At 41.7% G+C, this 15,430-nt stretch overlaps 1 protein-coding gene across 1 annotated transcript in view; it reads left to right on the forward strand.

Moving 5' to 3' along the window:
- Nucleotides 1–15,430, forward strand: part of PEX7 (peroxisomal biogenesis factor 7) — a 295,842-nt gene that overhangs the window by 38,815 nt on the left and 241,597 nt on the right. Inside the window, 1 exon segment of the mRNA XM_030198517.1 lies at nt 8,214–8,291. Coding sequence (XP_030054377.1) covers nt 8,214–8,291 — 78 coding nt within the window.

Below are 15,430 nucleotides of genomic sequence, written 5' to 3' on the forward strand. Positions count from 1 at the left end.
TGGTTAAAAGATAGAAAACAGAGAGTATTGTTAAATGGCCATTTCTCTCAATGGAGGAAGATGAATAGTGTATTGCCACAAGGATTTGTAGTTGGACCTGTAATTTTTAACATATTTATAAATGATCTGGAAATGGGAACAACGAGTGAACTGTATTTGAACTGTGAGAAACTGAAGGACCTTAGGAGATTGGAAGACTGGGCATCAAAGTGGCAGATGAAATTTAATTTGAACAAGTGCAGTGTGATGTACATTGGGAATAATAACCCAAATCATAGCTACATGATGCTAGGTTCCACATTAGGAGTTACTGCCCAAAAGATCTAAGTGTCACAGTGGACAATAGGTTGAAATATTCTGGTCAGTGTGCAGCGGAGGCCAAAAAAAATCAATGTTAAGATTTATTAGGAAAGGAGTAGAAGCGCGGGGTACAAATGTAATAAATAAATAAATAAAACAAAGAATATAATGACTCTGTATTGCTCCAAAGTATGACCTCGTCTTGAGTATTGTGTGCAGTTCTGGTTGCCACATCTCAAAGATATTACCAATATAGAAAAGGTACAAAGAAGGGTGACCAAAATGATTAAGAGGTTGGAACTACTCTTATATGAGGAAAGTCTTAAGAGGTTAGGCTTCTTCAGTTTGGAGAATCCTACAAAATCTTGAGTGAACAGGTAAACGTGAATCAATTGTTTACTCTTTCAAAAACTACAAAGACTAGGGGACTCTCCAAAAAGTTACATGGTAATGCCAGAGGAAATATGTTTTCTGTTAACGAATAGTTAAGCTCTGGAACTTGTCGTCAGAAGATGCAGTAAAAGCAGTTAATGTGTTTGGGTTTGGACAAATTCCTGGAGGAAAAGCCAGTACTAATCCCTGGGGTCAGTAGCATGGAATATTGCCACTTTTTGGGATTATGCCAGGTATTTGTGACTTGTATTGATCACTGCTGGAAGCAAGATACTAGGCTAGATGGATCTTTGGTCTGACCTAGTATGGCAATTCTTATGTACTTATATGTCCAAAGAGAGGGGAGGTGCTAGATAGGGATGAATTATAGAGTGAAGATGCATGGTTTACTTCAGAACCTTGGTGAACTTGCTGCAGGGTCCCACAGGGATCCTCGCTTTCCCAAATTATGTTTAATGTGTTAATGCACTAGGAGTGGATATTTATATGTACGCTGATGATATCACGATAATATTGCCAAAGCCCAGGGCCTCAGGTGGAGCTAAGATACCGCCCCCACCCCCTTCGGCTGAGATGCCCCTCCCCTCCCCCGGGCTGAGATGCCACCTTCTCCAGGGCCAAGATGCTGCCTCCCTTCCTTCCTCTACACCGTTCATGGTGTTTACCTTGTTGTTTCACACACAAAACCCAAAGGTAAAGGTAAAAATCCCTATGTATAATACAAGATAAAATCCAAGCAGTCTAGCAGCCAGAAGTAGGTTGTAAAAAAACATTATTCAGCACCACTGGTGTATATGATCCGACACGGGGCCGTGTTTCGACAGGACACACCCTTCTTCTTCGGGTTCTTACACTTACAGTAGAAACACACACATACAAAAAAAAAAGGATCAGTGCAGAATGATAAAACTTGTATTTGAAACAATAAAAACAGCTCAGTAGCTAGCAGCATGATAAAGAGAGTGTCTCCTTCTTTCTCAGTAGGTGTTTGTGCCCTTTGGGGACCCTAATAGGTGTATCAAATACAAATTTTATTATTCTGCACCAATCCTTTTTTTTGTGTTTCTACTGTAAGTGTAAGACCTCTGAAGCAGATGGGTATGTCCCGTCGAAACAAGGCCTGTGTCGGGTCATATACACAAGTGGTGCTGAATAAAGATTTTTACAATCTACTTCTGGGCCCTGAGTCTTTTAAGTATGTAGCAGTTCTATCAGCTGCTCATAAGTAACATCTGTCAGCTCTCTCTCTTTCTTCCCATCTCCCTGATTCCCTCCTTGCTTCGGCATCTTGATCCCACCTGATAGCAAAAGAGTGGAGTTAGTGGTATGATGGGTAGGTGCTGCCAGTGCCTCTTCTGCCTCATTCAAAGCTATTTGAAACTCATGATATGCTGTGGAGGTCTTTGGAGTGGTGGAGTATCCTAAGTGGTTAGTGCAGCGGACTTTGATCCTGGGGAACTAGGTTTGATTTCCACTGCAGCTACTTTTGATTCTCGTCAAGTCACTTAACTCTCTGTTGCTCCAGGTACAAAATAAGTAACCTGTATATAATATGTAAACCGCTTTGATTGTAACCAAAGAAAGGCGGTATATCAAGTCCCATTCCCTTTACTATGTGCCCAAATTACCAGCCCAGCTACTAATTAGTAACATAGTAAATGACGGCAGGCTAAATATCTTCTAATTTAACAATTTAAATTCAATAAAAGCTCAGCCTGGTTGACTCTAGTAATTCAATATTGTACAGAATACAGCTGCATGATTAGTTGGCTTATCTTGAATACAGCATATCACTCCAGTCCTCAAAGATACAATGGTATGTTAAATTTAAAGTGCTAAGTCTGATTCATAAAGCTCTGAATAATGAGGCCCCTATTTCAGTTGCGACTTTTCTAAGAATCTGTCGCCCTGCATGCTGACTTCGCTTAGCTGATAAGCTGTTGCTTGATGTTCCTTCTTTTCAAAATATTAGATTGGATACCTACCATTCATCAATTTTTTTTTTAATGTTGAGGATGCTAGTTTATGGAGTGCACTGCCTTTTGAAATATGTAGTATTAGCTCTGTTACAGTTTAGAAGACAACTTCAGGCTCATTTGTTTTCAAAAGCCGTTTCACGTTAATTGCCTTAGTTTTATGTTTTGTCTTAGCAGATTCATTTATATTTTAGGTTGTTTGTGGTTTTTATATATGTTTATTTTGTAACCTGCCTGCAATGTCAAGATAGAGCAGGTTAAAACTGTTTTAAATAAATAAATACACAAGCAAGCATTGAATTAATTAGAGTTGCATCAGTACTAACTAATCCATAGGCTCAAAGGAGATGTGATACAGAAAATGCATAATTTATTTTGTTGGGATGCTTTACTGTAGAATACTGGCCCTCACTTTACCTGTTGCTTGTATTTTAAGTACTCTAATTCTGTGTGCAGGGTTAGCCCTGCCACATGGTAGATTAGATGTCTGCCTAGAGTGACAGAGTTTGAGGAGGGGGAGAGGGATGGCAGGAGAACAACATCTCGTTTCTTTTTTTCCTAACTCTACCTTTGGTCCAGCATCTTCCACCTCTTCTCTTCCCCTGATGCCACTGCCTTGCCACTGCCTTAACTCTGCCCAGTTAGGTATCGAGAGTTATACCTGCTGCTCCATGCACGTTATCCACCTCTGTGCCTTTATTTAGGGTTGTAGTTACTGCTCCCTGCAGGTTATACCTCTCTCCGCCTGTTTTGACGTGTGACAGTCATAAGTTTTGCTTTCATTCGAACCTCTTGCTATATAGGGATATTCTGTAATTTTTAAACTTTTCTCCGTGGTTAAACCCTGTTTTACCTGCAAAAAGGAACTCGTATAAAATCACCTCATAGTATGTGCAAAGACCAGATGGTGCGTGCTTTGATCTGACCCACGTGTAAATGTGTTTGGGGGGATAGTTTGGATGGAGCATGGGCAGAATCATGACGTGTGTGCATAGTTTATAGAATAACGACAAACAACAAATATTTCTCCCTAGAAAATTCATTGGGTCTTCAGAGGCGTCAGTCGGGGATAAAAGAATTTTCACCAACAACTGTACACTATGTTTGTCATAAAGTCCAACGTATAATTCTCGATATTTACTTCTCAATTTTAAACCTAATTTATTCTTAACAATCTTTTATTCTTAAAATAGAAAAATTACTCATCTTTTAACTGTGAGTTGACGTGGGGACTATTGCTCTGACAAGCAGTGTGCTTTAGTAAGGGGACGATCCTTGACGCAGCTTGGTGCAAAACATGATTTATGTCAGAGTAATAGTCCCTGTGCCGACTCATAATTAAAAGATGAGCACTTTTTCCATTTTAAGTAGACTGTTAAGAATAAATTAGTTATGTTTAAAACTGAGGGGTAAATATTGAGAATTATACATTGGACTTTATGATGTATATAGTGTACAGTTTTTGGTGAAAATTCTTTTACCCCCGAATGACACCTCTGAAGGTCTGATATACAAATTCAAGTCAATTTTCTAGGGAGAAATATCTGTTTGTGGTTATTGGGAAACTCCTTAGTACTCTATCGTGTGCCTGTATTTGGATGCTTTTGCTTAGTTTTTAAAATAGGCACTTATTTCACTGCTCCTCCTGAGCGGATGGATAAATATATGTGGGTGCACGTAGCCGCTTTTGTGATGCTGTTATAGAATTAATGCTCAGTCCACTGTATCTAGGTGCATAACTTGTGATGCCCAGTTATAGAATTTATTTATTTATTGGGATTTATGAACCGCCTTTTTGAAGAGATTCACCCATTGCCTCCCTAGTGGCTGGACAAGCAGTCAAAAGTCGAGAGGAGGAGTGGCCTAGTGGTTAGGGTGGTGGACTTTGGTCCTGGGGAACTGAGGAACTGAGTTCAATTCCCACTTCAGGCACAGGCAGCTCCTTGTGACTCTGGGCAAGTCACTTAACCCTCCATTGCCCCATGTAAGCTGCATTGAGCCTGCCATGAGTGGGAAAGCGCGGGGTACAAATGTAACAAAAAAAAATGTTCTCTAAAAGTTGTGGGAGAAAAAAGGAGCTGTATCAATGGGAATGGGAGAATGTCTGAAGATGCACAGTGAAGAGGCCTGATGGATTATATGTGTTTGGAATGCAGTGGCGTAGCTAGAGTAGTTGACACCCAGGGCCGGTCATTTTTTAACACCCCACTCCAAAATCCAGTACTAGGCATGCCGAGAATACAAAACACTCAGGACCTATAGAGCAATTCTACCATACCATAAGCAGTCATTTCTACGAACCACACAAGGAAAAGGAAAGCATCTTAAACACTACAGTGAGCACTAGAACATCAATTCACCTATTGTAAAATGAAACCAGACAGAATAGTACAGATCGTCGATCCTGCACAGTCAATGCCAACTGAAAGCCATGTCTTTTTCACAAACACATATACACCCTAATCCACTATAGAATAAGTAGTAATATTTAAACTTTCTATTTAGACAAAAATTAAACTGAACCCCCAAGATGCCAGACTCTGTATACAATGCAACACCACAGAAACAGAAAATGTCCCCTAGTACTGTGCAAAATATAAAGACAGCAGATGTAAATTTGAAAAAAAACTAACAAATACCAATCACCACTTTACAAATTAACAAATATAAATAAAACAAATATAGAAAATAAAATAATACCATTTTATTGGACTAATACATTTAGCTTTCAGAGGCCAAAACATCCTTCCTCAGGTCAATACAGTATAGTACTGTTACAGTATCCTATCCTGATCTGAGGAAGGGGGTTTTGTTCTCCGAAAGTTAGCCAAAATGTATTAAAATTAGTCCAATAAAAAGATTACCTTGTTTACATGTTCAATTATAAACATTTATTAACACAGCTACAATACTACTTTATCCTAAAGCAAAAAAATAAAAATATATATTTTATTTACAGTTTGTTGTCTCTGGGTTCTGCTTTCCTTATCTTCTTTTCACTGTCTTCCTTCCATCCAGCATCTGTCTTCGATCTCTCTCTGCCATCCAGTGTCTGCCCTCTCTGCTGCCCCCTCCATCCAATGTCTGCCCTCTCTCCCTGTACCTTCCATCCACATCTGCCCTCTATCTCTGCACCTTCCATCCACATCTGCCCTCTATCTCTGCCCCTTCCATCCACCATCTGCCCCTGTCTGCCCCCTCTCTCTCCCCCTTCCATCCACTGTCTGCCCTTTCTCTCTGCCCCTTCAATCCACCATTTGCCCTCCCGCTCCCATCCATTCAGGGTCTGCCCTCCCTCTTACTCCCCCTTCCATTCAGGATCTGCCCATCTCTCTGCCCCTTTTTTCAGCCCCACTATCCCACCAGTCCCCAGTTTCAGCCCCTGCCCTTTTCTCCCACCAGTCCCGAGATTCAGCCCCCAGCCACTTCTCCCTGTCCCCTTTTCAGCCTCCAGTTTCAACCCCAGCCCTTTTCTCTCACCAGTCCCGAGCTTCAGCCCCAGCCACTTCTCCCTGTCTCCTTTTCAGCCCCCAGTCCCCACAGTTTCAGCCCCTGCCCCTTTTCAGCCTCCAGTCCCAGTACTGGCCCCCTTATCCCACCTACCCTCCTTTTCAGCCCCCAGTTCCAGCCCCCTTCATCCACATACCTTGTATTAGGGCCCCCTTTTTCAGCCCCAGAACCATTCTCCCACCGGACCCACACATGCCCCATTTTCCCACCAGCCCCAGGCATGGCCCCCATTTTCCTATACGGCCCCTTCTCAGACCCCAGTTCCAGCCCCTTCTCCCATCTGAAAACCCCCTCCCCTCCTCCCATTCGAGAACCCCTTCGCCTCCCCACCCCAGTCCCCTTCTCCCATCCAAGAACCCCCTCCCCTCCCCAGTCCCCTTCTCACATCCAAGAACCCCCTCCCCACCCAAGAACCCCTTCCCCTCCCTAGTCCCCTTCTCCCATCCGAGAACCCCCTCCCCACCCCAGTCCCCTTCTCCCATCCGAGAACCCCAGTCCCCTCCCCACCCATCCCCTTCTCCCATCCGAGAACCCCCTCCCTCCCCAACCCCAGTCCCCTTCAACCATCCGAGAACCCCCTCCCCACCCCCTTCTCCCATCCAAGAAACCCACCCCACACCCTTCTCCCATCTGTGTCCTCCCCCTCCCCACCTACCAGCTCCGTTCTCCTGCTACCACCCTGCCTTAAAAAAAAATTTGCGAAGCGCCGGAGTGGCAGGCAGTGCCTCGCGTCTGCCCTGCTAGTAAAACTCTCCTCGACGTCGTCGGGCCTTCCCACACTGAGTCCCGCCCGCCCTCGCGGTAATAGGAAGTTACCTCAGAGGAGGGCGGGACTCAATGTGGGAAGGCCCGAAGACGTCGAGGAGATTTTTACTAGCAAGGCAGACGCGAGGCGCTGCCTGCCACTCCGGCGCTTCGCAAATTTTTTTTTAAAGGCAGGACAGGGTGAGAGCAGTGGGAGCAGAGCACCCCCCACCCGCTGACACCCGGGGCGGACCACCCTCACCGCCCCGCCCTTGCTACGCCACTGTTGGAATGTTACTATAGGGAATTTTTGGTTCTTTCCACTGCTTCTGGCATGATATAGGCTGCCAAGCCAGAGCCTACAGATTATGGACCACAAGAACAAATTAATATGGAAAATTAATGTAACCACTAGACCTAGGTTAGTTCCTACTATGTTTGAATTGTTTGAAGATGGTGCTTTTAATTTCCTCCTCCTCCTCCATCTCACTACTGAGCAATTACAGGCCAGCAAGTGATGCAGCCTCTGCGCTATTTTCAGTCCTGGCTAGGGATGTTGCTGTGTTCTTTCCTCTTGCTTCTAAGAATAATAAATATTTAACATAAAAAGATCCCCAAGACTGGTGGTGAAAGGGCATGTGGAGAGGAAAGTGTGGGAGATGGGTTCTGCAGTCATTTTCTCAATTGTGTTTAAAAAGAAAATATTGAGACCACATTAGAATGAAAGGCCTCCCATGTTTTACACCTTTCACTGCAGAAAGTTCTGACTTCTAACTTGCAGCCAAATTTATTGCGGTTTTCCAATTATGGATAGCACTGCTGCTTTATCAGGAGTGAGTGCCAATAACACAACTTTGATAGCTATCACAGAAATATACTTAAATTTGATTCACATGATTAAGAGGAGCAAAGGCATGACACTGGTTTTTATTTTCACTGATGTGCACCAAAAATAGTTTTGCACCCATTTCAAGACAGATGGGTTGACCATTTACATGGGTTATGCCTATCTGATGTGCAGCTGCTTCACTTGAACAAGTGGCACTGCAGGATCTGGGCAAAAAGCAACTTCTTGTGTGGTGTTCAAGAATCTTTTATTATTAGTTAGGTGATAATCTTACAGGTCTGTGTTTTTTCTGAAAATAATCCAGTAAATTCTTGGGATGTGCAGGTGATTGAAATCAAAATTTGTTATTTCTCATTTACCCAAATGAATGGACGAAATAAAGGAACCCCATGTTGCAGAACCTCATTCTGAATTGAAACACATTATTTTTGCTCTCTTTATAGGTATACAGTGTTGATTGGAGTCAGACGAGAGGAGAGCAGCTAGTGGTATCTGGCTCTTGGGATCAGACGGCCAAACTGGTATGCATATTTTACAAAAGTTGAATATTTCTGGCATAGTGGTGTGCAAGGAATCGAACCCAGGTATATTTGAGAAGGTAGTCAGCAGTTGAAACAGAAATCTGCCAAACAGGTGTGCAGAAGTGCTGTATATTGGAGCTAAAGCCTGTAATTGGTGCTCACTGGCTTGTATGGCGTCCTGTTGGCTGTAGAATATGGTGTCAGCGTCATGTTATTCTCTCCCGCCTTCATCTTTTTTTGAAGACATAAATATGCATTTGGATTGGGGGATAATGTGCTCATAAACAAAGAAAATCAGCAATGAGAAAAAATATGTGACCAAATGCAACCTCCAATACATACAAGGAGATTTAATGCTTTATTCTAATCTTTTCTCTGCAGCTCAGGCATGCAAGTCATGATAACAGTTGCTGAATATAAGGCCTTAAATCTTTTTATATATCTATAGGATGTATGTGTATATTTATTTATTTATTTATTTATGTTCTTAACATGAGAATAGCCATACTGAGTCAGACCAATGGTCCATCTAGCAGTGGCCAATCCAGGCCATAAGTACCTGGCAGAAACCCAAATAGTAGCAACATTCCATGTTACCAATCCCAGGGCAAGCAGTGGCAACCCCTATGTCTTATCCCAATAGCAGACTATGTACTTTTCCTCCAGGAACTTGCCCAAACTTTTTTTAAACCCAGAAATGCTAACTGCTGTTACCTCATCCCCTGGCAACGAGTTCCAGAGCTTAACTATTCTTTGAGTGAAAAAAATATTTCCTCCTATTTGTTTTAAAAGAATTTCCATGTAACTTAATTGAATGTCTTCTAGTCTTTGCACTTTTTGAAAGAGTGAAAAATGGATTCCCTTTTACCCATTCTACACACTCAAGATTTTGTAGACCTCAATTATGTCTCCTCTCAGCCATCTCTTTTTTTCCAAGGTGAAGAGCCCTAACCTCTTTTGCCTTTCTTCATATGAGAGGAGTTCCATCCTCTTTCTTATTATGGTTGCTCTTCTTTGAGCCTTTTCTAATTCCACTATATCTTTTTTGAGATACAGAGACCAGAATTGAATGCAATATTCAAGGTGAGGTTGCACCATGGAGCAATATAGGTGGATTATAGTATTCTTGATCCTGTTTGCTTTTTTTTTTTTGGCTGTTGCCGCTGCCATACACTGGGCAGAAGATTTCAGTGTATTGTCTACTATGACACATAAGTACATAAGTATTGCCATACTGGGAAAGACCAAAGGTCCATCGAGCCCAGCATCCTGTTTCCAACAGTGGTCAATCCAAGTCACAAATACCCGGCAAGATCCCAAAAATGTACAAAACATTTTATACTGCTAATCCCAGAAATAGTGGATTCTGCCTAAGTCCATTTAATAATGGTCTATGGACTTTTTCTTTAGGAAACGGTCCAAACCTTTTTAAAACTCCGCTAAGCTAACTGCGTTTACCACATTCTCTGGCAATGAATTCCAGAGTTTAATTACACGTTGAGTGAAGAAATATTTTCTACGATTTGTTTTAAATTTACAACATTGTACCTTCATCGCATGCCCCTTAGTCCTAGTATTTTTGGAAAGCGTGAACAGACGCTTCACATCTACCTGTTCAACTCCACTCATTATTTTATAGACCTCTATCATATCTCCCCTCAGCCGCCTTTTCTCCAAGCTGAAGAGCCCTAGCCGCTTTAGTATTTCCTCATAGGGAAGTCGTCCCATCCCCTTTATCATTTTCGTCGCCCTTCTCTGCACCTTTAATAATTCCACTATATCTTTTTTTGAGATGCAGCGACCAGAATTGAACACAGTATTCGAGGTGTGGTCGCACCATGGATCAATACAAAGGCATTATAACATCCTCATTTTTGTTTTCCATTCCTTTCCTAATAATACCTAACATTCTATTTGCTTTCTTAGCCGCAGCAGCACACCGAGCAGAATGTTTCAACGTATCATCAATGATGACACCTAGATCCCTTTCTTGGTCCGTGACTCCTAACGTGGAGCCTTGCATGACATAGCTATAATTCGGGTTCCTCTTTCCCACATGCATCACTTTGCACTTGCTCACATTAAACGTCATCTGCCATTTAGACACCCAGTCTTGTAAGGTCCTCTTGTAATTTTTCACAATCCTCCCGCGATTTAACGACTTTGAATAACTTTGTGTCATCAGCAAATTTAATTACCTCACTAGTTACTCCCATCTCTAGGTCATTTATTTTTTTTTTTAAATTTGAAAAATATTTTTATTTAGTCACATTGTTCCTAAATACATACACATAATCAGCTAACAGCTGTACAACGGATACAAATAGAGTGAACTGCAATATAACCAATTGATAACATAAGAATTTTCTCCCCTCCCTCCCCCCCTCCCTCACTTTAAGGCTGAATACTCTGTACATTAGTAGCAGCAGTCCATAAACGTTCTAAGTGTGTCCACTCCTCCGCACCAGGGTCAAATCTACCCCTCCGTCTGTCCGTCAGTTGCTCAAGTCCCATTATATTTCGAAGCCTCGTTTTCCAGTCTACAATCGTAGGACCCACTCTCTGTTTCCAGTGGGCTGCTATTTCCAGCTTCGCGGCTGACAAACATAGTCTTTTTAGCAGCTTCTGCCATTTCTTGCCCCTTTTATTTCCCCACCCCAGCAAACACCACTTTGGTTCTGCAGGAAACTGTATCCAAAATAGAGGTCAAGCATATAATTATTTCTTCCCAGAAAGAGCGTACAAGAGTACAAGACCACCATACATGTAAAAAACTACCGAGGTAATTTTCACATCGCCAACACTGGTCTGAATAAGTAGCATACATTCGTTTTAACCTATCTGGCGTGTAGTACCATCTGCTTAAGACTTTGTAGGCATTTTCCTTTATTAATACACATACAGATGCCTTTTTTACCTCTAGGCATACCCTTTCCCATTCCTTCACACTCATTTCACAATTCAAATCGTGCTCCCATGCTTTCATATAAGGTAGTTTAATCAATGTGCTGCCTCTAATATAATTATATAGTCTGGAAATGCCTCTCCTCCCCACCTCCAGTGTAACCCAGATGTTTTCTAAGGGCTCCTGTTCCCTCGGGTCAGCCTGTAACCACCCCTGTTTGCTCATATAGTGTTTGACCTGCAAATATGCATAATTATCAGACTCCCGCAGGGCAAACTTCCTCCTTAGTGTCTCAAATGTTCTTAGTGTACCATCTGACAACAAGTCACGGAATCTCCGCAGGCCCTTTCTATACCATTCATGAAACGTACCCCCCGCTTCTCCAGCCGGGAATTCGACCGCATGAATAATATGAGCCATTGTTGAGGTTTTAACTCCCTTCTTAAATTTGCGTTTCAGCACATCCCATGTATGTAACAAATGCCCTATAAAAGGATTTTCAGTTCCCCTACGGGAGGCGCACATCCTTCCAGATCCCCACAATCCCCGTTCAAAATTACACCTAGGCTCCAAATGTTGCTCTAATACAGCTACTGGTACCCTTTCCCCCTTACTCCATTCCGCCACCTGCTTTAATTGTGCTGCCTGGTAATACCATGTAATGTTGGGCATCCCCCTCCCTCCTTCCTCAACTCCACTCCACATAATTCGCTTGGATAACCTCGCCCTTTTCTCTCCCCAAGCAAAGTTTGACATATCAGACTGTAATCTGTTCAGGGTACCTGAAGGAACTTCCAATGGCAGCGTCTGGAAGAGGAACAACAACCTAGGAAGTAAGTTCATCTTGATAACCGCTATTCTGCCCCACCATGAAAGCAACCCATTTTTCCATCTACTTAAGTCTGCTCGAAGTTCTCTAAATAAGAGGACATAATTAATCCCATATAAAGATGCAAGGTCCCGAGGAAGTCTTACACCAAGATATCGAAAGCTCTCTCTGGCATGCTTAAAAGAAAATCTGGTTAACAGATTCTCCAGATCTAAAGTGGGACCCGTAATGCCCAACACCTCTGACTTATCGTAATTAACTTTAAAGCCAGATATAGCTCCAAACGCCCTAAGCACCATACATATAGAATGTAGGGTCTCTTCCGGGTGACTTACATAAAAAAGAATATCATCTGCAAATAACGCCACTTTGTGCTCTCGATCGCCCACCAAGATCCCCTCAATGCTGACTGTCTCCTTAATCCTCTGCGCCAGCGGCTCAATCGCCAGAGCAAAGAGCAAGGGCGACAGGGGGCAGCCCTGGCGCGTACCACGCTGTATCCGAAACTGATCGGAGTATCCCCCATTTACTTTTCTCTAGGTCATTTATAACATACATACATAGTAGATGACGGCAGAAAAAGACCTGCATGGTCCATCTAGTTTGCCCAATAATTTAAACTCATATGTGCTACTTTATGTGTATACCTGACTTTGATTTGTTTCTTTAAGTTCCAACAATTCCACCAGCTTAAATGATATATAACTCAACTACAATATTTTTTTTTATTTTTAATTTGCAGTGCTGAGTAGTGCTGTAGTGTTCTTTAAACCAACTGTCTCTGGTTCAGAACTGCAGCCATCTCACTGAGCCGGTTGTTTTAATCACATTGAACACCAATCACGGGTGCTCTGGAGGCACTGCAGACCCAGCACTGGCCCACAAACAGCTAAGGATAAGTGTTTACAGTATTACATCTTTTTGTGTTCTCTCTGCAGGGAGTGTTTATTGTTTAACCCTGTGAGAATTGGAAGGTAGGAAGGGCTTGTGCTATGATGTGAGATGGCTGCAGTTCTGAACCAGAGAACACTACAGCACTACTGAGCACTGCAAATTAAAAATAAAAAAAGTATTGTAGTTGAGTTATATATCATTTAAGCTGGTGGAATTGTTGGAAATTACTGATTTACCCACACCAGGTTGATTAGATTGAAACCCATATATTTTTTATTGATTTTTTTTTATTTGTTTCTGCCAAATATGTTAAAAAGCAGCGGTCCCAGCACAGAGCCCTGGGGAACCCCACTAACTACCCTTCTCCATTGAGAATACTGACCATTTAACCCTACTCTCTGTTTTCTATCTTTTAACCAGTTTTTAATCCACACCTAGATGTTTTTCTTGGGTGCTGATTCCCAAGGTAGACCCTAACATCAGGTAACTGATTTGGATTATTCTTCCCAATGTGTAAATGGCAGATGAAATTTAATGCAGGCTTCCAGTTTCCTAAGGTCTTCCTGAAATTTTTCACAGTCCGCATGTGTTTTAACAACTTTGAATAATTTAGTGTCATCTGCAAATTGAATCACCTCACTTGTCTTTCTGATTTCCAGATTATTTATAAATATGTTAATAGCACCGCTCCCAGTACAGATCCCTGTGGTACTCTACTATTCACTCTCCTCTCCTCTATTAAGAAAAATGTTTCTGTTTTCTGTCCAATAACCAGTTCCTAATCCACAACAGAACATTGCCTCCTATTCCATGACTCTTTAATTTTCTCAGGAGTCTCTCATGAGGAACTTTGTCAAAAGCTTTCTAAAAATCTAGATACACTACATCAACCGGCTCTCACCTTTATCAACATGTTTATTCATGTTACCCAAGATCCTTCTGTAACACTAATTGTCTATTTTTTAATATATTTCCACTATCCATGATGTATTGTAAGCCACATTGAGCCTGCAAAGAGGTGGGAAAATGTGGGATACAAATGCAATAAATAAATAAAATAAATAAATGAAGCAATATGTTGAGACAAGTCTTCCTTTGGCTGAATCCATGCTGACTCTCTCATTAAACCATGTTTGTCTATGCATTCTGTAATTTATTCTTTATAACAGTTTCTACTATTTTGCTTGGCACTGAAGTCAGACTTACTGGTTTGTAATTTCCAGATCACCCCTGGAACCCTTTTTTAAAATCGGCATTACATTGGCCACCCTACAATCTTTAGGTACTATGGACGATTAATGACAGGTTACAGATCACTAACAGCAGATCAGCAATTTCTTGTTTCAGTTTCAATACCCTCACGTGCATGCCATCTGGTCCAGGTGGTTTACTACTCTTTAAATTATCGATTTGGCTCAGTACGTCATCCAGGGTCACTGAGATTTCTTTCAGTTCCTCTGCATCATCACCCTTCCAAACCAGATGGTACAGGTAGATTTCTTACATCTTCTTCTGTAAAGACCGAAGCAAAGAATTCATTCAGTCTCTCCACTATGGCCTTGTCCTCCCGTTTGTTCTTCCATGATCTAATGGTCCCATGTATGGAACTGCTCCATCATAGCTATGATTGGGTGGTGTTCCTCTCCAGTGCAGTTATTAGTAGATCTTTTAATCAAGTGTTATGTTTTCCATCTGTAAATCAGGTCAAAAAGTGCTGAATATTTGATTCTTCTATTCACTATCAGATAGTGTCAGTATGGAATTTGTTGCAAGTGCAGATTCACATTGCAAAACTATTTTATTTTTCACAAGGTAATTAAAACTTATCTATTCAATGAATACTTTCTTTAAAGTAGTCATAATATTGTTGTAATTGTATTTTCTGTAATGTCACGGTTTTCTTTTAGTCAGCTATCTTGGATTTGTAATCCGCATTAAACTAATTTTGGTATTGTGGAATAGACTGTGTAGCATAACATAGCAACAGTCCCACGGATTCCCTCACAGGCTTTTTGCTTCTAAAGTATCTGAAAAAGTTGTTACTTTGAGTTTTTGCCTCTGTGGCAAGTTTCTCTTGTTCTGTTTTAGGTTTCTTTATCTATGCTTTGCATCTAACTTGCCAGTTCTTATGTTGCTTCTTATTTTCTTCAGTCGGGTCATTTTTCCATTCTTTGAAGGATGTTCTTTTGACTCCTATAGCCAGTGCATTTTGTCTAGCAAAAAAGGTGCCGGTACTCAAATGCCAGGCCACCCTTCAGGGGTGGAGTGATCATTGAGGGACCCACCCCACAATAGTCAGGACCCCTGCAACCAGTCATAGAATCTATGACAAGGCAGAATTTGTATGTAGAACCTGAGCTCTTTCATTAAAATACGAGAACCATGGGTCAAGTTTAGCAGACAGTGGACAAGGTGCCGGTACTCAGTACCCCCAAGTACCCCCTCAAAAAAAGGCCTGCTTATAGCCTCGTTCACTTCACCTGTTAACCATGCTGGCTGTCATTTGCTCTT

This window comes from Microcaecilia unicolor, chromosome 3 (assembly GCF_901765095.1).
Source record: "Microcaecilia unicolor chromosome 3, aMicUni1.1, whole genome shotgun sequence".
Taxonomy (NCBI): domain Eukaryota; kingdom Metazoa; phylum Chordata; class Amphibia; order Gymnophiona; family Siphonopidae; genus Microcaecilia; species Microcaecilia unicolor.